General features: G+C 35.2%; 3 protein-coding genes and 2 pseudogenes across 4 annotated transcripts; 3 read left to right on the top strand and 2 right to left on the bottom strand.

Moving 5' to 3' along the window:
- Positions 1-1,161: 1,161 nt before the first annotated feature.
- LOC108845355 (NDR1/HIN1-like protein 10) lies at positions 1,162-2,965 on the top strand (annotated as a pseudogene).
- Positions 2,966-6,874: 3,909 nt separating this feature from the next.
- LOC130509104 (uncharacterized) lies at positions 6,875-8,988 on the bottom strand. The gene is made up of 6 exons (XM_057004730.1): positions 8,824-8,988; positions 8,249-8,643; positions 8,049-8,175; positions 7,649-7,960; positions 7,360-7,572; positions 6,875-7,267 (listed from the first exon to the last, which is right to left on the bottom strand). Exons 1-6 carry the CDS (start codon positions 8,824-8,826, stop codon positions 6,953-6,955), a joined length of 1,365 nt encoding a protein of 454 aa, XP_056860710.1. The 5' UTR covers positions 8,827-8,988; the 3' UTR covers positions 6,875-6,952.
- Positions 8,989-10,312: 1,324 nt separating this feature from the next.
- Positions 10,313-13,929, bottom strand: LOC130509103 (uncharacterized). Of its 2 annotated transcripts, XM_057004728.1 has the most exons (5): positions 11,974-13,929; positions 11,335-11,878; positions 11,152-11,251; positions 10,754-11,088; positions 10,313-10,684 (listed from the first exon to the last, which is right to left on the bottom strand). In XM_057004728.1, exons 1-5 carry the CDS (start codon positions 13,700-13,702, stop codon positions 10,351-10,353), a joined length of 3,042 nt encoding a protein of 1,013 aa, XP_056860708.1. In that variant the 5' UTR covers positions 13,703-13,929; the 3' UTR covers positions 10,313-10,350. The 2 variants fall into 2 exon arrangements, with proteins under 2 accessions (XP_056860708.1, XP_056860709.1); XM_057004729.1 differs by lacking the exons at positions 10,754-11,088; positions 11,152-11,251 and having other exon boundaries at positions 11,974-13,927.
- A 1,250-nt stretch (positions 13,930-15,179) lies between these two features.
- LOC108845354 (cytokinin riboside 5'-monophosphate phosphoribohydrolase LOG2) lies at positions 15,180-17,732 on the top strand. The gene is made up of 7 exons (XM_018618576.2): positions 15,180-15,390; positions 15,822-15,919; positions 16,426-16,456; positions 16,602-16,701; positions 16,820-16,890; positions 17,314-17,457; positions 17,548-17,732. The coding sequence occupies exons 1-7, from the start codon at positions 15,283-15,285 to the stop codon at positions 17,635-17,637; spliced, it is 642 nt and encodes a 213-aa protein (XP_018474078.1). The 5' UTR covers positions 15,180-15,282; the 3' UTR covers positions 17,638-17,732.
- A 3,068-nt stretch (positions 17,733-20,800) lies between these two features.
- On the top strand, positions 20,801-21,956 carry LOC130510045 (transcription termination factor MTEF1, chloroplastic-like; annotated as a pseudogene).
- Positions 21,957-23,242: the final 1,286 nt, after the last annotated feature.

Below are 23,242 nucleotides of genomic sequence, written 5' to 3'. Positions count from 1 at the left end.
CCTCTTCCTCTTCCATAACCCCCGCGTCCTCTGTTTCCCTCCATCTTGAGCACTCGTTCATCACTACCTTCATGCTTGCTCAAGTTCTGCTCGTGTACAAGCAAGGAGCTCTGCAACTCATCAACCGACAATTCCTTGATGTCCTTTGACTCCTCGATTGCACACACCACATATGTGAATTTCTCCACAAGAGTCCTGAGTATCTTCTCCACGATCTTATCATCAGGCATCTCCTCTCCAAGGTTCCTCATATCGTTAGCCACCATCATAACTCTAGCAAAGTACTCTGTGATGGAATCGCCCTCTCTCATCTCCAACACTTCAAAGTTCCTCCGTAACCTCTGGAGTTGAGCACTTTGAACCCTTTTGTTGCCTTGATACTTCACCTTCATAGACTCCCAGATATCCTTCGAAGAGTCCTTCTTCGCAATTGTCTTCAAGATCGATTTGTCAATGGATGCAAAGAGATAGTTCTTCACCTTCAGATCCTTCAGCTTCTGTCCTTCAATCTCTGTCCGTTGCGCCCCCGTAAGGATCACATTTCTCTCCGGTTGGGTTACTCCAACCTCGATGAGTTCCCACCACTCCTTGGATCTCAGCAAATTCTCCATGAGCATAGCCCAATGCTCATAATCTCCATCAAACTTGGGAATGCTCAATGATCTGTCCTTCTCACTCATTTCGATCTCTCTTTGTTTCTCACAGCAGCCTGCTTTACACAATTAAGTTAGCAGGCTCTGATACCACTTGTTGTATTTAGAAAGTGAAACTCAAGAAGAAAGATGAGCTGAATAGTTTTCTTATTGATACTCGAATGAATACATGAGTTTAAATAGAAAGCAAAGCAACAACTTGACGAGAAAAGCTCAACCACTGACAACTACTATCCTATGAAATAGGATGACTTATTCAGCAAGAAAATGAAACAAACTTGTTCCTAAAAACTCGGACAACTCCATACGACCAAGTTCATTCTTCAGCAACATGGGGTTTTACCGAATTTTTGAAGAGTAAAGAGCTCTAGCTAGGCCGCGTGATATTGCCATCATGTCATAACACGAAAAATGCTATTTATATGAGTAGTTCCAAAGTTGTGTGTGAAAAGAAATAGGTGAAAATGTTCTTTCGTAAAGAGAACAACTAAAACTCGAAAATGAAAATATGTATGGGGCCTTTGCAAGTTTGCAATTACTTTTTTGAAGAGCAAGTTGTAAGCTTTTTATATATTTATTTTCTTGTTCAATTATAAGATTCCAACTTTCACATTACTACAACATAGTGTGGTATCCTACATGTTTCTTTATTTATTAGTAGTATCAATTTAACAAAAATATTTGAATAACGCCACATTATATTAGAATGCAATGTCAATCGAAATAAAATTATCCTCCTCCTCTTTCCCCTATTTTTTCAGTTGATTGAGATTAAGGTTCACATAGAACAACACATGTCATGAAAGTGAGTAGCATGTACTAAATAACTAAAACAGAAATCTATATGTATGACAACTAAAGTTGTATTCCCCCATTGATGTGCTTCCAATGTTTATAAACTGTAAAGGGAAAATTTCTTGGGGTCAGCTCTTGAGAGAAAAGTTTACAGTGTCGTACGAATCACAAAATCTAACTATGCCAGAAAAGATTATTGCTTTTTACCCCATGATATAAAATTATTTGTAAGAGATTATTGTTGTAGGCGTTACGTCTACCAAGTACTACCCCAACATCACATACCTTTTCCTGAGATAATTTTAAACCTGACTATCGATGTTGTATATATATATACTATGTCATTCCCTGGATTGGGATTTTTCTATTTTATATTACTTACACCAAACCACTCGTTGGTGCAGTTTATGAAGATAGTAATTTTGTTCCCCAGTTTTCTAATTATCTTTTGCCTCGCAAAGTCGTTAGAAGTTTAGATTTGGACGATAGTAACTTTAGAAGTCCGAAAGTAGGCTAATACATGTCCTAATCATCTGTATTGTCATTCTATAAGTCACAGTAGTCTCCAAGTGAGCCTAAAAGAGCCCATTCTCTTTCTTTCACCAAAAGAAAGCCCATTTGGACCCAAGTTATAAAGCACACTGACGGCATTGATATTAATAGTTCTAAATTTAAAATCCTTGTGTGAGCATCTCCAAAAACTTATCCTTATTTTAAGATTTTACAAAACCTCAAAAATAAAATTTGAAAATATTTTTTTCCAAAAGCAAAACTTCATAATAAATTTTAATTAAAACTTCTAAAAGTCATCATTGCCCTTATAGTCATCCTTGGAATAGCCGCTCTTATCTTCTGACTCATAGTCCGTCCTCGGTCCATCAAGTTTCATGTGACCCAAGCAACCCTTTCCCGGTTTGAACACACTTCCCCCGACAACACTTTAAGGTATAACCTCTCCATCACGGTCCCTGTACGCAACCCTAACAAGTGGATAGGAGTTTACTACGACGACAGGATCGAAGCTCATGCCTACTATGATGGAAAGCGGTTTAGTTCCACCACGTTAACTCCTTTTTATCAAGGACACAAGAACACTACCGTTCTCAGACCAGTGTTCCAAGGCCAAAACCTTGTTATCTTTAACACCGGAGAGTCGCGGACTTACATTGAGGAGATGATCGCTGGAGTTTACGAAATAGAGATCAAGTTTAGGCTTAGGGCTAGGTTTAAGCTTGGGGACTTGAAGACTCGGAGGATTAAGCCTAAGGTTAACTGCGATGATCTGAGGCTTCCTTTAAGTACCTTAAACGGAACTACAACCTTCTCTACCATTCTCCCTCTCAAGTGCGACTTCGATTTTAAGTCTTTGCTTTCATCATGTTCCATTAATTCATCAAATATATATTTTCGTTCTTTTATTATTGTTATTTTTGTTCTACGTAACATTACGGCATATTGTCTATACAGTCTATTCTATGCATTTGTTCAGCTCCCCTTGTTCAATTATTTACAAATAAAAAAATATTTTTCGTCCTTAATACTTCCATCAAACATAGTATCGATTACCAGTTATGTTTACAACCACCGATGGTAGACGTAATTATTTTAGCAAAACAAAATGGTAGACGTAATTACCAATCATATACAAGAGACCTTCCTTTCATTCACCAATCACATAGAATTTTAGCTTTTGGTCGGGTTTTAACTGTAAGTCTTCATCCGAAGGCCACTCATCAATCAACAAAATCTCTTACACTCACTGCCTCTGGTTTATATTACCAAAACTATAGGGTCACTATTCAAATTTATAGAGAAATGAGAAGAAAGGCAACCAAATAAGAGGGAAAAGACAATCATTATTGAGGAAAATCAAAGATGTGAAATCTAAGTTATTCTCCAGCAGGAACAAAATATCAAAAGAAAATGTTGAAATTCCATATTTACAATGTTACTCCAAGTCCAAGCTCATGAGAAATAATATCCAGCGCAAATTCGTGCTTTGTTACGGAGGACATCTAGGACTAAAGAGGACAATTTTAGAGGATAAAGAGTAAATTACCAAGTGTGGTATATGGGTTAGACCAAAAAACCTTACATAGAGACACAAAAAATAACATGAATTGATTAAATCTAAACCTTTTTTTTTATATAATCCGATTAAATCTAAACCTTGCATAGAGGAAGCAGACTTTTGAGATGGTTAGGCACACCCAATCACAAACCCTTTTCTCTATAAATCTAAACCTATTAAATTTTGTTTCCCTATCAAAAGTCTGCTTCCTCTAACACAAAAGAAAACCACTTGCATTGGTCAAAATCAAATGCGGATACATATAGCAGATGTTCCAGATTATATTCGTAAGATATAAATAATAAACTCGACCCTTTTCAGCAATAAACTTGCTAAATATTTTGTTTACGCATAAATATTTCTTTTTTTTTAAATAGAGCTTTATGCATGGAATCTGGCACAATAACATGTCAAATAACCTTAAAATATTTTGGTAGACTGACAACAACATACAAAGTGTTTTCTTGTCTCAAGTTACCCAAAAACTGGTTCCAAATCTTCAATGAGTTTCAAGTTACGTTTGTATGTGTTTGTGCAAGTCTTTCCGAGGGGTTGCTTTCATAACAAACCCCTTTTCCGTTAATTTCATGGGAACTCAAAAAGTTGTATTAAGAAAAGCTACCAACCGTTTCTATTTATCAAAGTAAATCACATATATATTATAAAAGTAACCACCACAGAGAGAACAAATAGAATAGCTGATGAATACTACTCCACTGGACGGCCTAACTTTTAAGAAGAAAAGATATAAAACGGAAGCAAAGTTAGTAAAATCACGTAATACCATGTTTCTTTTATTCACAAAAGAATATTTTTTACCTTAACGTGATACTCAACTAATTCACACAACCTACAAGAGCTGGATCCTGCTTAACTTAAATTAATAATGGGGTTTTTAATCTAAAAGGATACCTGTTACGGCCTATCTGAAATCGCAAAGGGTGCTATGTCAAATGTCTGCTATATAATCTAACCAAATTGTTAAGAGCTCATAATAAGCTAAGTTAAATGTGCCAGCTATGTGTATTAGAGACTCTGAGATAGCAGAATATCCAAGTATGAGATCTGACCAAATCCTTTGATTATACTAATTTGAATAGAAGTCTTCGATCTCAATTGTGGACAGTACAAAACATTGATTTGTCAAAGCTAGATCACGATCATGAAGTGTTGATATATTCGGATATCAAGATTTATTCTATTACAAATAAATTTTATTTTTAGTGTGAGCATTGTGTGATCAACTTGTTATACTTATTACTAAAAAGTGATATTTTATATAGTTCTAGAACAATTTTCAATTTATATTACAGATTTTTATTTATTTCTATTTTATAATCTAACTATATTTTCGTACTCTAGTTTCTAAAAAGGAAATATAGTTTACAAAAAAAAAATATATTATTTGATATACCAAAACGAAATTACAAACTCAGTTTGGACTTCAGAAAGAATCAATAGCAAAAGAATTTAAAGACATTTTCACTGGAGAGTTTTTTTCTTTGTTATCTATTTAATTAGATTATAAAATCACAATGAAATTACACAAGCTAACAAAGACAATAGCTTTTCCGGAGCCAGAAACCGACAAGGTTCGAAATTCCTCCAGAGCTATAAATCCTACGCGAACAAACACGTTTCGGAACCAAACCTAAAAAACAGAGATAATGGAATATACTTCAGCCACTCGACGAGTCTTAAGATCTGTGAATCCGATTTGATGATCGCAACTTAAAAGAAAGACTAAACAATCTCCAACTTAACGGATATATAGAACTAGCCCTGTGGTTTTGGTTTTCCGAGACCAAACCAAACCATCGGTTTTCGGTTAACCAAAATGTTGAAAATCAATTCCAAAATTAACCGAATTAAATTTCGGTTCGGTTCGATTATCAGTTATTTTTGTTTTCAGTTTTATTTCCGCAAATAACCGTTTTTGGGTTTTCAGTATAATTTTCTTTTTAAAAATGGATATTTTCAGTTAAACTCGGGTTTTTTGTTAAATTCGGATGTTTTCGGGTTTTTTGGTTAATTTCGGTTCGGTCTTTCGGATATTTTCGGTTATCTCCGGTTCTTACAATTTTTAATTTTTTTTAGATCGAAAATCGAACCGAAAACCGAACTATTTTTCAAAATCCTACCGAACTGAACCGAATTGAAAACCGTAACCGAAACAAAAAAAAAACCGCTTTGGTTTGGTTCGGCCTATATAGAACTATGTCAATAACTCTTTGAGGCAAATCTGAAAGTCTTCTATCCACAAACCAGAAACCAAATTGGTGATGACACGAAAATAGCTCCGCAACACGGCAAAAAACCTACACCCCACTACGACCGAATGTACACCAATTAAACCAAATATCTGTTTTTAAAAACCCTCCACTCATTGGGAGTTCTTAATAATATAAAACAAAAATAAAGTAAAGAGAGAGAGTTCAAAATAGAAGAAAGAGGTAAAATCTTGAGAGACTGCTTTAACATGTGTTCTCTATTCAATCGTTTAGCTGTTTCTAAATAATTTACAAAAAAAAAATTCTTTTTTTCCTCTGAGAAACTGTTGACAGTTTCTCAACAAATGAAAATGCTCTCACTGGCCTCTTTTTTTACTATACCTTTTTGTAATATAAAAAAATAAAATAATGAAAAAGTTAAAATAAAATAATGATTTGCTATAATATTTGTCACGATCTGGTGACTAATAAGAAGTAACATATCTGATACGCAGAGTGACCAATTCTTCGAAATCGAATCCTGGATTCACTACAAGAAAACAAATAATTAACGAGGGCCATTTTCCTCGTTAATTCCTCGTAAAAGGAGGTTTACGAGGAATTAACGAGGAAAAGCCTTTCGTCGTTTTTCGTCCGTCGTAAAAAAGGATTCGTCGCCATTTCCTCGTAGTATAGCGAGGTTTCTCTTTCCTCGTAAAGACGAAGTTAATATTTCGTCGTAAGTTCCACGCCCCATTTCCTCGTAAATCACTCGCCTAATTTCCTCGTACAAACCACGTGAACCTCGCGTCGTTACTTACACGTAAGATCCTTGAAATCATATCCTCGTAAATTCGATGTAATATCCTTGAAAGGATTTCCTCGTAAAATCGATGTAGAATCGTTGAAAGGTTTTCCTCGTAAAAACCTCGAAAGCCTTTCCTCGTAAAGACCTCGAAAGACTTTCCTCGTAAAAACCTCGAAACTATTTCTTCGTAAATTTCTCGGAAACATTTTCGTCGTAAATAACTCGTAGACTTCCATTTTTCGAATTAATAAAATATTATTTGATAAATATAATAATTATTAATTTAACAAAATAAAAATATTTAAATATTGGATTTATAAATAAATTTTAAATAAAATTCACAAGCAACAAAATATTTTATATATAATTAAGTTTTGGATTTTATAATACATAAACCGAAAAAAAACTAAAAAAACTAAGGCTCGTTCATCGCCTCGTAGAATTCCTCGCTCCTCCTCGTAACATCCTCCTCGTTATGTGTGCCCGATGACTCGCCTGGAATGGGATTTTGTTGTTTCATGTTCCTCAACAAAGCTTCCCATTCCGGATTTGTGGACGCTATAACGTCGATGAAGGCTTCGAGTCCACTCACACGGCTTTTGGTCGCGCCCAGCTCGGAACGCAACTGAGTGACTTCTTCGGTCTGTCTCTGAGCATAAGATGATGTCGCTCTCGGGACATCATTGACGGAACCGATCCCCAACGTACGTCCCTTTTTCTTAGGGACAACCTTAAAAACAAAAAAATTATATTTGTTAGTTAAATTTAAAAGGGAAATTTAATCAATTAATAATTAAAAAGATATAATGTTAAAAAATTTACCTCCTCGTAAATCTTATCCACTTCAGTTGTGGATAAGGTAACTGGTAATCCGTCGCCGGACTGCTGGGTCAGCTGAGTCTGGCGCTCCTCAACCCGAGCAATTACGTTGTTGTAGATTTGCTCGGACTTGCCATCTAAAAACTGGCCCGCCTTGTTTTTGTGGGTCCGCTCGTAAAGTTCCGGAAGAGTCGGGAGACGTCCCAACTCTTTGGCCTAAAAACATTTAAGAAAATTGTTAGAAATATATTTAATTATATTAAAAATAATAATTAAATATTTAATTACGTACCATTTTCAAACGGACACCGGCATGTGGTTTTTGGCCCGTAGAGTGTAGCATCGGGCCGTTACCGTGCTCGTCTACCGTGTTACGGGCGGCAGCACAAATGTTTGCGATCCTAATGGAGTTAGGATCCTTCCAGTAACGGATGAGGCCGTCCCAAACATCCGTGGTAAGCTCAGCGGGTTTGCCACGGGTGTACCCCTTGACGATCCAGGCACCCTTCCAGTTGCAAACCGTGTCCGACAAGCGAACTTGCGCCTTTTCGTAAAACGCCTTCCTCACTCTCTCACTGACCCCGATGGACCAATGATACTTTTGCTGCAAAAAAAAATTAATAATTAGTTAATAAAAAAAAAAATTAATAATTAGTTAATAAAAAAAAAAATTAATTAATAGAATTACTTACAGCGTAAATCTTGAACCACGTCTTTCGGATGTAGATCGGCGTCAATTTCCAGTTTGGATGCGCCATGGAGAAGTAACCTTTAATCGTCTCGGTTACATCTGTCGCAAGGGAATTGTCAACCCCAAACCTGGAAAAAAATGAAAATTTAAATTATTTAATGAAGTTATAAATTAAATTAATTATTTAAAAAATACACTTACCATAAAGTCCCGTCGGGTCTGTCGGGGTCTATGATTGGTAAACCAGCTCTGCCTGGCATACCAAGAATATCCTCGACAGTGTACTGCGAGAACGGAACAGTAGGTGGCACCATGAGATCGGGATGAACAGCGGCGGGGATCTCAGGAGGAGCCATCGGAGGAGGCACCGGAGGAGCCATCGGAGGAACCATCGGTTGAGCCATCGGCTGAGCCATCGGCTGAGGCTGAGCCATCGGAGGAGGAATCGGAGGGAAGAAATGCTGAGTCTCGGGAACAGACTCCTGATCTGAAGAACCTGAACCGCCGGCACCTGAAGAAGAACCTGGCGGGTCTAACTGACTACCAGGCTCACCGAATATCTCCCTGTAGTGAGCAGTAAGCATGCGCTGGCGAACCTGCAAAAATATATTTTTTTGAGATTATGATCATCAATAATTAAAAAGCTATCATCAATAATTTAAAAATCTATCTAACAAACATAAAATCCGTAAACCTATCTAAATTCTCTAAACTAACCACCTAAATTAACCACCTATCTAAATTGTCTAAACTAATAAAGGGGGCGAGGAAATTACCATTTTCGGAGGAGAGAGGAATGGGAAAGGAGTTAGAGACGAAATGGGGAGGAAGTGGAGAGGAAGTTGGGAGGAATGGACAGTGTGAGGTTTGTGAGGTTGTATATATAAGTTACGGAGGTCTCGCAATTTCCTCGTAAGTTTACGAGGAATTAAAGAGGCCCGTGTTCCTCTTTCTCGTAAAAACCTCGTAAGCTTACGAGGAAATTGCGAGGCCCGTCCCAAATTAAACGATAAATTAGCGAGGCCCGTCTTTTTGTTACTCGTAAAACCCTCGTAACATTACGAGGAAATTGCGAGGCCCGTCCCAAATAAAACGATGAAATTTCGAGGCCCGTCTTTCTGTTCCTCGTAAATGCTTCGTAAGTTACGAGTTATTAACGAGGTTATTTTCTAAACCTCTAAACTCTAAACCCCAAACCTTAAACCCCATCTTTCTTATATTCTACTTCATATATTCATAACATATCAAACCTCAAAATTTATAACCACAATTCTTTAACTTCTAATATCAATCTCTTCTTCCTAATTTAAACTTATACAAAATCAAATTATTTATTTAAATATAATCATTTGAATACCGAGGCCCGTGTATTTCTTTTTTTCTACTTTCCTCGTTATTTCGTCGTAAATTACGAGGAATTAACGAGGTTTTCTTTCTAAACCTCTAAAATCAAAAACCCCAAACCACAAACACCATCTTTCCTATCTTCTACTCTTCATATTCCAATTCCAAACCTCAATCCTTTATTTTTCATTCAAAACCTCAAACCTCAATATTCTTAACATTTCAAACCTCAAAATTTATAATCACAATTCTTTAAATTCTAATATCAATCTCTTCTTCCTAATTTAAACTTATACAAAATCAAATTATTTATTTAAATATAATCATTTGAAGATTTGAAAATATAATCATTTGAAGATTTGAAAATATAATCTTTTGAAGATTTAAAAATATAATCTTTTGAAGATTTGAAAATATAATCATTTGAAGATTTGAAAATATAATCTTTTGAAGATTTAAAAATATAATCTTTTGAAGATTTGAAAATTATTAATGGGGTTTGGAGTTTGGGATTTAGACAAAAGAGATAAGAAAGATGGGGTTTGGGGTTTAGGGTTTAGGGGTTTAGACAACATATCTCGTTAAAACCTCGTAAACCTACGAGGAAATAACGAGGAAATAAAAAAAAAAAATAAGCCTCGTTAATTCCACGTAAGCTTACGAGGTCGTTACGACGTTTTGTGCTTACGTGGAATTAACGAGGCCCGTGTATTTCTTTTTTTCTACTTTCCTCGTTATTTCGTCGTAAATTACGAGGAATTAACGAGGTTTTCTTTCTAAACCTCTAAAATCAAAAACCCCAAACCACAAACACCATCTTTCCTATCTTCTACTCTTCATATTCCAATCCCAAACCTCAATCCTTTATTTTTCATTCAAAACCTCAAACTCAATATTTTTTTTATAATCGAATCACATGCATTAAGTCTGAAAATCAATCATATTAAAACACAAATACATCAATCAGATACATTTTCGTCATCACTAGAAACATCATCATTTTCATTAAACTCGTCTTCAACAGCTTCATCTGTGCCATCGTCGGTAAGATCTTCATACTCATGATTATGCGGATCAATGAGAAGAATGTCATCAATTTGTTGTTCAGGTTCCTCGACTTCATTTATCTGTTCTTCTTGCAATGGTGGTTCTTCTCCACTTATGATTCGTCCTCGAGGTGTAACTTTGATCACGGATAACCAATTTATTCCCGATTCTCTCATCCGAGGGTATGGAAGGTAGCTAACTTGATCTGCTTGTGAAGCTAAGATGAAAGGCTCGAATTTGTTGTACCTGAAAATAAAGAAAACATAGAAATAAGCTTATTCTACTCATGTATGCCAAATAAAGAATTTGTTGTACCTTCTTCCACCATTGACATCAACTACACCGAATTTGTTAAACCGAACACCTCTGTTGACGACGGGGTCGAACCACTCACATTTGAAGAGGACGCATTTCAGCTTCAATATCCCTGGAAATTCCACTTCGATAATCTCTGTCAAGATACCGTAGAAATCGGTTTCCCCTTTCACACATATTCCATAGTTACTGGTTGCCCGCTGTCTACCATACTCATATGTGTGAAAAGTATAGCCTCGTGTGAAATACATCTGTGAAGTGGTGACCTTTACATGTGGAGATTGAATTACTTCATGTAACCACTTAGGATAATCTGCATCGTCGTCAAAATCAACCTGCAAAAACAAAGTGAACGTTAAAATACAAATCATTTATGAATAAAGAGTTTGAGTTAATACCTGACTCTTCAACCATTTTATAAAGTGTTGATCTTTCCTTTTGTCTACGTCAGTTGTGGATATACCAGGGAATGTTTCTTCGACTTGTGAAACAAATAGGCTGTAAAATCACTTTTTATATTAATTAATATTTGGCAATTATATATATGTGTTAATTTATATATACGTGTCCATTTATGTTACCTTTCAAAATAACGAATCAATGGATCCTCACAATTAAGTAGAATATAGGTGTGTGCACTATGAGCGTCTTCTTCACTCGACCACCAAACCTCTTTTGATTTTCCACCCAGTCGCCCAATCTGGCTAAAGATGTCTGGAACACCAGCAACTGCGTATGTTGGCGCGACACCACCATCATCATATCTCCTTGGAGCTCTTTTCCGAGTACGTACTTTTGACGCAAAGTAGTACGATGTGAAGTGAGAAGTTTCTTCCGTCAAACTTCCAGCAATTATAGAACCTTCAACCTTTGCAAGGTTCTTTGCTTTTCCCTTCAAATATTTCATGGCTCGCTCATACTGATACATCCATCCGTAATGTACAGGTCCACGAAGCAATGCCTCATATGGAAGGTGGACAGCTAGATGCTCCATTACGTCAAAAAACCCAGGAGGAAATATCTTCTCCAAGTTGCACAATAAGATGGGAATGTTCTCTTGAAGCTGTTCCACGACTTCTACTTTAAGGGTGCGGGTGCTCAGATCCCTGAAAAATGCTCCAATGCCTTGTATATTCCAAAAACAATTATACACATATTAGTCATATATATTTCAAACTAAATCATTATATATAAAATAACTGCAATAATAAATATAGTACCTGCAAGTGCTTCATGTACGTTTGTAGGAAGTAGCTCCGCAAAAGCAAAGGGAAGTAGTCGTTGCATAAAGACATGACAGTCATGACTCTTCATCCCAGAGAACTTTTGACCCTTTTCAACGCATCTAGACAGATTTGAAACATACCCATCGGGGAATTTCACTTCTGATGCTACCCAGTTGAACAACACCGACTTTTTTTCTGAAGACAATCTGAATATCGGAACAGGAACTTGCCCATTGCTGTTTATATGTAACTCGCTTCTTGAGCAAATATCCGGCAAGTCTAACCTTGATTTTATGTTGTCTTTTGTCTTCCCCGGGACATTCAATATTGTATTCATGATGTTCTCAAAGAAATTCTTCTCTATATGCATCACATCGAGGTTGTGGCGCAGAAGAAGATCCTTCCAATATGGCAACTCCCAAAATATACTCTTCTTGTGCCAGTTGTGATGAACACCGTAAGAATCAGGCATATTAGGGGGAACATGCCAATTACCACCACGAGGAACTGTTTCCAAAACTCCATAGTAATCGAGTTGCTTTTCAGTTTCTTCTCCAGTTAAATATGGAGGAGGAGTGTCTCTCACAACCCTTTTGTGCCTAAACAATGTCTTGTTTCTTCGGTACGGATGGCCAATGGGAAGAAATCTACGATGACAATCGAACCAACTTGTCTTCCTCCCATTCTTCAGTTGAAACGCATCTGTCGCTCCATTACAATATGGACAAGCTAATCTCCCATGTGTAGTCCATCCCGACAACATCCCATAGGCAGGAAAGTCACTTATGGTCCACAAAAGCATCGCTCGCATCGTGAAATTCGTCTTCGTTGAGCAGTCATACGTCCTCTCCCCTGTTGACCACAAATCCTTCAACTCTTTTATCAGTGGTTGCAGGAAAACATCCAGCGACCTTTTAGGATGTTTCGGACCAGGTATTAATATGGTCAAGAATAGCAACTCCCGTTGCATGCACATCTCCGGTGGCAGGTTGTATGGCGTAAGAAAGACTGGCCACAATGAATATTGTCTCCCTGACATTCCGAATGGACTAAATCCATCTGTGCATAATCCGAGATACACATTCCGGATATTGCTAGCGAATTCCGGATATACTTTGTTAAAATGTTTCCAGGCTCTTGCATCTGATGGATGTGTCATCTCACCATCCGTCTGAGTATGCTCGGCATGCCATCTCATCTTTCCAGCAGTCTGCTCTGATTGGTACAATCTTTTCAATCTGTCTGTAATTGGTAGGTACCACATCCTTTGGTACGGTACCCTATTACGTCCCCGTCCTTGCGGCTTGAATCGTGGCTTCTTGCAGAATCGACATTCTTCTAACTTCTCATCATTTCCCCAGTAGATCATGCAGTTGTCGATGCAAACATCTATCATCTCCGAAGGCAACCCAAGACTATACACCAGTTTCTGAATCTCATAATAAGAATCAGCAGACACATTGTCTTCCGGCAAATACTCTTTGAACAAGTCTGCCCATTCATTCATGCAACTTTCCGGTAGATTGTGATCAGTTTTAATATTCATCATTCTAGCAGCCAACGACAATTTAGAGAGACCTTCTCTACAACCACTGTAAAGTGGTTGATTCGCCGCATTTAACATTTCATAAAACTTTTTTGCATCTATGTTAGGTTCTTCATCTTCATCATGAGCTACAAATGCATCAGTTACCATATCATGAACCCTATCAAAATCTACCATCTGCTCCTCCTGATGGTAACTAGGTTCATTATGCAAATGAAGAGCAACCGGTTCTTCCTGAAAATTGCTATTACTACTACTAGCTTCATTCTGATCATAATTATTATAACCTTCTCCATGTTGAAACCAGATATAGTAATTTGGCGTGAAACCTCTATTTATTAAATGCTTCCAAACATTTTCACGATTTGCCAATTTCGAATTGTTGCATTTCCGACATGGACAGAACATCTTACCGCTTTCTAGGGCGAGCGGTGTGGAATCTGCTTGATGCATAAATGTCTCCAGTCCCGCAATGTATTCTTTCGTCACTCTCCCGTTAGCATCTCTATGCATATACATCCACCTCCGCAACTCGTAGACATTCCCAGAGCCTGACATTTTTTTCCTTTCACGTTTTTCTTTTTTTTTCTTGTTGGTGTGTTTAAAATGATGTTGAAACTTCCATATTTATAGAAAATTTTCGAATCTGGTAGTTGAAGTTTTGCGATGAATTTGCGAGGAAAAGGTAGGTAGCAAAAAAAAACGTGCTTTAAAATTCTTCGTTAAGTTCACGTATATCATTTCCTCGTAAAGGTGACGTAAATTTACGTTGATTTAACGAGGAAATTATATTTCCAGTTTTCCTCGTAAAGATAATGCAAGCTTTACGTGGTTTTGACGAGGAAAATGTATTTCCTCGTAAAGACCACGTAAAGTTACGTGGGCTTTACGACGAAATGTTATCTTCGTTAGTTTACGAGAAAATAACGAGGTTTATTTCTTTCGTTGTAAATTCCTCGTAAGTTCCTCGTACATTTACGAGGATTATATTTCCTCGTTAACTTTCCTCGCCAAAATGCTGTTTTCTTGTAGTGATTTTTGTAAGGTGGACACTTGTCTGATTACCGTGTGAGTCGAGTCAAACTGCGATCTCTGCGTCACAATTTTATTAGTATTATTATTTTAGCATTTTAAATAGATAGATTTAAGGTTATGAAAATGATTACTTGTTTTTGGGATCTGGAACTTGCTTGTGGTCTGTGGACATGGTGAACCGATGATACATATAAAACATGTACATTTGCAATAGCTTTGAGTTGTATATGATTTTTTGGATATTAGAGTTATGAGTGTTCGCAAAAAGAATATGTTAATAAAAAAGGAAAAACTATAAACTTCAGTTAAAACATGTAAAAGATAAGAAAAATGTGGGCTAGTGAACTTCTCTCATTCTATGTTCCATTAATGTTTTGATAAAACATGAATGGTCAATTGTTTCTAGCTTCAAAATATAAACTCTTATCTTAATGTTTTCTTTTGTTAATTAATAAATGAACATCTAAAAGCTGTCACGATCGACAGAATCCAATAATAAGATAAACTAAACAGTTGAACAAAAAAAAGATAAACTAAACATTTAAATGTATATATAGCCAGCCTGCCTGGATTCTTAGCAAAACAAATCTACATACTTCTTCCTCATATATAAAAAAGGTTGAGAAAGTGACAGAACCAAAAGAAAAGATTGAGACAGAAAAGGACAGAAAGAAATAGAGAGAGAGAGAGAGAGAGAGAGAGAGAGAGAGAGAGATACAAAAATGGAAGAGACAAAATCAAAATTCAGGAGGATCTGTGTCTTCTGCGGAAGCAGTTCCGGCAAGAAAACCACTTATCATGACGCTGCTCTCCAACTCGCTCACCAACTGGTAGCTCTCTAATTTAAAATTTATGGTTTTAGTAACTAACTAATTTATATTATATTACGAAAACAGATTTCTGTTTTTACTATATATATTTCGTTGAATGCTAAGTCTGTTGTCTATTTCTGCAATTTCCAAACAAAAATTCTAGTATCAATCGTGAAGCTTATACGTAAAGCATATGTCGGTTTTAAGTAGTCGTGAATAATGTGTATGGGAAAATAAGTATCGTATCATTATGTAGTTTTATCACCGTGTTTGGGTTGAAGTTCACTTCCCCGGCTAGCAAAACTCTACCATGCTTACTGTTTTGGTGAAAAGATAGAATATCACTTTGCATTAATAAAGTCATTTAGTCTCTTAAAGTTCATAGAATAAAGTGTGCCTATTAGTCGTTAACAAGGCGTAAAAGATATATGTAAACGTAAATGTGAAAGGTGGAGAGAAACATCGATTTGGTGTATGGAGGAGGAAGCGTGGGGCTAATGGGTCTCATATCTCAGGCTGTTCATGATGGTGGTCGTCATGTTCTTGGGTATCTATCTACTCTCTCTCTCTCAATTTTAATTATTAAAAAGGTTTTGGTTTATCTATGTATTCAAAGCGACACTACATCATTCTATTTTTTGTCTTCCCATGTTCTTGTCCTGCCTATCAAAAGGGTAACATTATCATAAATAGCAACTCGACTGCTTCAAGACAAATTCTTAAAATTGATATCATAATAATTTTCTTGGAACATATTTTCAAACTGTGCTCTGGATTCGCGTTTATATTTGCCTATCTTTAGGCAAAATCTAAGGCCAGAGGCGAACATGCAGATTTCTTTAGTTCTACTTAAATACATTGACTATAATTTAACTTTAATGTTCTTTTGTTTAGAAACTTATTTAACTTTAACTTTAATGTTTCAAAGAAGTTTGAACCTTAAACTGGAAGAAAGTTAAAAGGATAGGAATCTTGAACCAAGTTAGGTGACTAACCGAAATTAATGATTTGATATTTGTGATAAATGTTGACATTTTACGTTGCATTATGCAGAATCATTCCAAAGTCCCTAGCAACAAGAGAGGTATTTACTGTTTAATCTACTACGTACATTTTAGGATCACTGTAAAAGTTTTTATATGTTGTTTCTTTTTCTGTCATCCAAATGAATTTTTGATGTAAAAAATATGTGAAGCACACGATAAGTATGATGGCTGGATATGTTACAGATAACCGGTGATTCAATTGGAGAAGTTATAACTGTTTCGACTATGCACCAAAGGAAGGCTGAAATGGGTCGCCAAGCGGATGCCTTCATCGCACTTCCTGGTTTGGCTTTCTTCTTTTCTTTTTTATTTTAAATATATATAGGGATAAATGATGTGTATACATTCAACAATCATTGAAGGTTAAAAAATTGTGGTGTTATTTGACAAACAAAATATAGGGGGATATGGAACATTTGAAGAGTTGTTGGAAGTCATCACCTGGTCTCAACTTGGGATCCACACTAAACCGGTAATTAAATGCGCTTATATATAAAGTATAAGTATATCCAATGAGTTTCGGAACGGTAATTCCAGTTATCCGACAAAACATATAAAACTGAAAAAAATAGAGATGTTTTATATGTATAAATTCCTTTATGTACAAATTATAAGTACATCCATTGTGTCATGTGTGGAAATAGAATCTAAGCATATGGGTTCAACTCACATAGTCACATGGAATAATGTTTCAACTAAGGTTATAATTAAAGTGTACCCACCCCAAATCATATCCTACGTGCTAAATACTAATGAATATGAAATTGATTAAAAAAACGTAAACATATACATCCACGAACAGGTATTTATACAATGTAAAATCATGGGAAAACTTTGACTAATATAAATTACAGTAATATAATTATATAAATAATATGAAGTTGCAAAAATGCAGGTGGGACTACTGAATGTGGATGGATTCTACGATTCACTATTGTCGTTTATAGATAAGGCAGTGGATGAAGGCTTTGTCTCCTCCACCTCCCGCCGTATAATCGTATCGGCCCCGACAGCTCCTCAATTGCTCCAACTTCTTGAGGTTTACTTTCGTTTCTTTCATTAAAAATTTAAAAGTGTATATAAAAAAAAGAGGATTACTGAGTTAGTTAAATTTATGTTGTGATTGTAGGAGTATGTTCCCAAGCACGACGACTTTGTGTCCAAAATGGTGTGGGACGATATAACAGACGCTGCCACATCTGAAGGCGACTCGTGTTAGATTTGCTCTTACGTGTTTTAGTTTATCATCGTTTCTTTGAATCTCGTTTTTTCACTGGACACTATTTAAAATATTGATAAATATTGATTCGTGTATTTATTTATTTATATCAGGTCATATTGGAACTCTAATTATTCAAACCAAGGATTAACAAATTACGAATTCCTTAGATAGATGATCTGCCTTTTCAAATGTTTCTTCTAGTATTTTTTTCCCTTTTCAACAAGATAGAAAATACCTTAGAATGTTTGAATAACCAATTCGGAAGTAAAGTTTATATGAACAGTAACAAAGGAAGAAAGTGCTAGCAATATTAGTGAAAGGATCACACAGAGAAAAAAAGAAAATAATGATGTGTTGTTAGGTATCTTAATATGGTGAGAAACCATGGACTTTCTCACCATATTAAGATACATATAATTAAAAATAATTTTCTTCGTATAACTTTATTTACATATATAATTAAGAATTTCAGTTGAAACTTTTTTTTATTGAAGATGCTCTGAATATTCTATACTATCTTGTTCACCTTTGCCATGTTTATGTGAAATAAGTGAGAAATAGAATGTTGTAAAACTCTCAACGTATCTTGTACTCTTCTGAAACATTGGCTATTATCTTACTGTAGATACTATTTCACCAATTAAATAAAATACTTTAAAAGTTCACATTTGATAGTTATTGAAAACTTTTAACTTCGAATGCAATGGTAACGATCTAAGTGAAGGTTTTTAACTGAAAGTGAAAACCATCATTGACCAGAAACTAATCAGTTTCAATTAAAAGTATATGATTGTGACCCGCTCTTTAAATGACGGATATAATTTTTGTTTTAATTTTTTTGAAAAATGTAATTTATATATTTGAATATTTTTGTAATCATATTTGTATTTAATATTAATTTCATTTGATAAATAGTCCATTAACTAAATGAAATACATAGTTGGACATAACATTTATCAATAAATCATCTCAAGTGTTATTCCGATCGGACTTCGTATGTCAAGATATAGATCAAATAATAAATAATATATATATTTCTATGGCCTCAATACACTTTTCAACCCAAATGATCCAGTGTTGATGTTGGAAAAACCGAACTTGAAGTAACTAAATTATTGGAAGTTTTATAATATTTTTTACTTTCAGAAAGCTTCTTCATGTATTTTAAAAACAAATAGTACAAAATAAAAAAAAAATAATATGAAGAAATTTTTCATAAAAATGCTCAAACTAAATTTTATTAAACTCTTTAATACCTAATTTTTTTTACTAAAGTTAGAAATTGACTAGGTTTAATATATCTATATTATTAAAAGAGAAGTACACTTTAAAAATGCCCCTAAGTTTTAAAGTTATTTACATTAGAATGCCACGGAAGTAATAAATTAATTTTCCTTAATTATAGTTGTCTTTTCTGATTTATAAATGTATTTTCCTTAATTGTAGTTGTCTTTATTGAACATATATTTAAGTATGTTTGTCTTTTTTTTCAATTTAAATAATAGATTTAAGCATTTAATGCATTTTCTTAATTGAAATAATAGATTTTGTTAATCAAATTTTTACAAAAATAGATTTCCAATATGCTTCGTTTTAACATATTAAATATTTTTTAACATTTATTAGTATAAATAATAAAATAAAAAATCATACATCATAATCAATTTATATAACATATAAATAAAATATAAAATAATTTATTCATATATTATTAGTATAATGGTTTCATAATATAAATCTAATTAGTTATAAATATTGGTTTTGTTTATATGATACATTGTGATATAATAGACGTCAAAATCACAAAATATAATTATTCCACGTAATAAATGAAATTGTTATGTTTTAAAATGTTCTATTAATAATTATGTAATACATTTTAATTTACATATATATATATATATATATATATATATATATATATATATATATATTATACCATTAGTACAAATAAAAAATTTAAAACGAAAGCAAATATTTATACCGTCACGGATCAAGCTCTAGAAATAAACAACAACAACACTAAATTATTTTTCTTTAACAAATTTGTTTTGATAGAAATTATAGTTCCAAATATATTTATACTTTTTATATATTTATAAATTTATTTTATTTGGGATGTTAAAATTTTGGAATTGGAAAAAAAATATGATCCACCTCTATATTATTTTAATTAAGAAATTTAAATTTTATATCATAATATTTTATTAAGCTTTTAATTTTTATTATAACTGCAAAAATTAATTTTCAATCTGGATTTATGTGTAAATATTACAAATTCATCATTTAATATAAAAAAAAACTAAAAACAGAAAATAGATACCCGCCCGGTCGGGCGGATCAAGGTCTAGTTAACTAATTAAAAGTAGATGACATGTGAAGGAGTTCTCGTTCTATTGTTTGAGCTCTTTGAAGTCCACTAGCCCATTTCAGTTCTCTGAATTTTCAAAGTGGTCGAAACTTATTTAGTTAATTTTATTCCTAATCGAAATAAACCGGCAAACTTCTAAAACTGAACCGGATTAATTTGGAAACTATAAGGGCATGTGCATTGAAGCTTCAGGAGAGAAGTTCACACGCTTATCGAGAGAAGAAAATATTAAACTAATTGCAAATTTGTGAACCCGTCTCTCTCCGTCCCTTCCCCACGAACTCGGTTCATCACTGTTACGCGGGCCCCACGTCACGTGGCGGCCCGCGATTGGTCAGTCTAAATTTTTTTTTTTTTTTTTTTTTAAAGAAAATCAAACGAAAAGTATAAAAAAAATAATAATAAAAAATTAAAATTATGAACTCCTCAACGAGTTTACTAATGCGCATGCCCTAACATCCCTTCGTCTTCTCTAAAATATCCATCTTCAAATACACTTTGTCCCCCATCTTATCTTCTCATCACATTGCTCCACTGCTCTAAAGCGAGAGAGAACCCATGTAAGAGTGATGTCTCTTAAACAATGCAACCACAATCTCTCTCTCTCTCTCTTTCCTTTCCTCCACTTTCCCTCCCCACAACCACCATTTTCCTCCGTTATCTCATGTTAAATTATTGAATGAACTTTCAACCTAAAACTAATTGGTAATAAGTAGATTGATCCATCTATATTATATACTAGTTAATATACCTTCCAATTTTCGACGTGAGAGACACTGTCTCTAATACATGAGAGACACTGTCTCTAATACATGCATCCCTCTGCAACTTTTCCGCACTTTCCTTCACACCAAACACTTCTCTATCATCTTCATCAATCTTCTTCCCTCCTGAAACCCACATCCATGAGAAGCTCCTTTACCTCGATTCCCTTAGCATCGACTTCCTCACTCTCTTCAACTGCCACCCTCCCTACTTAGGGGCGAATCCAAAGATTATTATCAGTGGGTGCAGAGATGCTAGAATAGGTGTAAACTTACATAAGATTATAGGGGTAAACATCAAAGCTGTTATGAAATATACTAAATTTTAAAATTATTATGGGGCAAGTGCACCCATAATCCCCTACCTAGGTTACTCTCCTCCTTCAAACCTGTCATCGACGACATGACCACTCCACCTATCAACTTATCCTTACAAAACCTACACCGCCTCGTCTCCATGTGTCCCAACCTCCTCACTTCCTCTCTAACCTCCCACACCATCTATGTCATCACCTTTACTCCTCAGTGAAGTCGACTTCAAATCCATCTTCCACCTCAGCAGTCATGCCCTACGCTTTCGTCCTAGCCTCCTCGTCTGCAGCATCGATACCCAGCTAAAGCATACGCTATACTTTCTCAGGGAATCGACACCCTCGAGCCGTAGAAACACATTTAGCTCCTCTCTTGCAGCGTCGAAGACAAGCTCCCCCCCCCATGATGTTTACAAAGATCGTCATATCTGTTTAACTACAATGTCGATGAGAATTATGAGCCGAAGGTGAGCTACTTGGTGGGAGAGATGGAGAGAGACATGAGGTAGGTTCTTGAGTTTCCTTAGTACTTCTCGTTTAGTTTAGAGAACCGGATTAAACCGAGACATGAGGCTTGTATGGAAAAAGGGGTGAGGTTTCTGTTGGCAGTGACTACGAAGACGAAGGAAGATGAGTTTAGGGATGGGTTGGAGGTATGCAATGATTATTCTCCGCCGTTGAAGACCTCTAAGCTTATTTGTGTACATAAAAATTCTTGGTTTTTGGAGTTCCATTCAGGACAATGGAACATGTAAAGCAAAGTGGTGAGTCTCTCGCTTTTGTTTGGTAATCGTAACTCAAATAGTGAAGAAATAATCTATGCATAACTTTTGAGAGATATAGAAATAGAGATAAGAGAAAGAAATGTACAGTGAGGATGAATTCCATGTTTTTGGTCTACTTATTGTCGAGTTCGAGCAGTTTAGTGATTCCAAATTTTAGATATGCGATCTGCAGAAAATGTGGTTCTACATTTGGAGGCAGGAGGATGAATATGTACTAATTAACCGAACAATTGGGTTGAACTTTGATGATATAGAGCTTTTCAAGTTCTTGATTCTCACCATTAGTCAATAGCCATGTTCTGAAACTCGGTAGGCGCTATGCTATACGTGCGTTGGGGTTGGGCCTAGCGCCTAACGTAAAAATCGGCGATTAAGCTGGGATTACGCGGGGCTTAGTTTTAAGTTTATTTTATATTTTTTAAATACATATACGTATAATAAGCAGCTTATGTGAAGAGTACGTAGAGAATCAATTTGGCCCAGTGTTCATAGTCGTGTTAGTTTGCCTTAAGGTCATGGGTTCGAATGAGTTGTAGTGCATTTTGGACTATTTTTAATTTTAGGTTTAATAAGTGCAAAATGACAAAACTGTCCCTATCCTCTACCTTCGTTCTGCAACCCAACAGCCGTTTTCTGAAGAAACAAAATTGGACGATTTCATTATTTTTGGTCATAATCTAATGAGTTATCACCCTAGTATATCAAATCTATAGCATAGCATGTAATTTTTAGTTTCAAAACTACAAAACAGTCGACTTTTTACTTCTGGCCGATTAATTGCCCGAATAAGTCTAATTCGCCTCGGTTGGTCAGCGAGTCACGTCTTTCCGGCGATTAAGCGGGCGCACAGAACGCGTTTTAGAACAGGGGTCAATAGTATACTCACTTTTTTTTTCACTTATGATATTTTTGAGGTAAATATGGGCTTAAACTGCATATGTATACATTACCGTAGCTCAACTGAAAAGGCAGGTCAGGAATAAAACACGAGAGATAAATCCCAATATATAATATATATCCTACTTTGGCATCAACATGCGCCATATGCAGCAAAAGACCACATGTATGTATTCATCTTTTGAGAAAGTCCTTAGTCTAACGAATCTCTAGAATAAAGAAGGAAACAAAAAATCTCACAAAATAAAGTTATTTCTTGTGTATTCACAAGTCTCCAAATATTTAAAATCAAAATCTTTTAATAGCACATTGATTGAGACGATATTCCTGGAGGCATGTTTTCTAGAAAATGAATTAATTCATGCGCTAATTTCAACAAAAAGATAATTGGCAAGAGAGAGAAGAGAGAGAAGAAAGAATCCAGTTTGAATTCCGGCGGTCGGTCGGTGCGTTAGCATCCGTGCCGCCGTTGGT

The sequence above is a fragment of the Raphanus sativus genome, chromosome 3, assembly GCF_000801105.2.
Source record: "Raphanus sativus cultivar WK10039 chromosome 3, ASM80110v3, whole genome shotgun sequence".
NCBI classification, from domain to species: domain Eukaryota; kingdom Viridiplantae; phylum Streptophyta; class Magnoliopsida; order Brassicales; family Brassicaceae; genus Raphanus; species Raphanus sativus.
This window is presented reverse-complemented; position numbering and strand designations above follow the sequence as displayed.

Coding starts and splice junctions, on each gene's coding strand:
- LOC130509104 (XM_057004730.1), bottom strand. Junction 7,961..8,048: donor CGTGGTTCAAGATTTACGCT/GTAAGTAATTCT, acceptor TTTTTTTTGCAG/CAAAAGTATCATTGGTCCAT. Junction 7,268..7,359: donor TGGATAAGATTTACGAGGAG/GTAAATTTTTTA, acceptor TTTGTTTTTAAG/GTTGTCCCTAAGAAAAAGGG.
- LOC130509103 (XM_057004728.1), bottom strand. CDS start 13,702: ATGGTAGATTTTGATAGGGTTCATGATATGGTAACTGATGCATTTGTA. Junction 11,879..11,973: donor CGTACATGAAGCACTTGCAG/GTACTATATTTA, acceptor GGAATATACAAG/GCATTGGAGCATTTTTCAGG. Junction 11,089..11,151: donor TAAAATGGTTGAAGAGTCAG/GTATTAACTCAA, acceptor TTGTTTTTGCAG/GTTGATTTTGACGACGATGC.
- LOC108845354 (XM_018618576.2), top strand. CDS start 15,283: ATGGAAGAGACAAAATCAAAATTCAGGAGGATCTGTGTCTTCTGCGGA. Junction 15,391..15,821: donor TCCAACTCGCTCACCAACTG/GTAGCTCTCTAA, acceptor TAAATGTGAAAG/GTGGAGAGAAACATCGATTT. Junction 16,457..16,601: donor AGTCCCTAGCAACAAGAGAG/GTATTTACTGTT, acceptor GATATGTTACAG/ATAACCGGTGATTCAATTGG.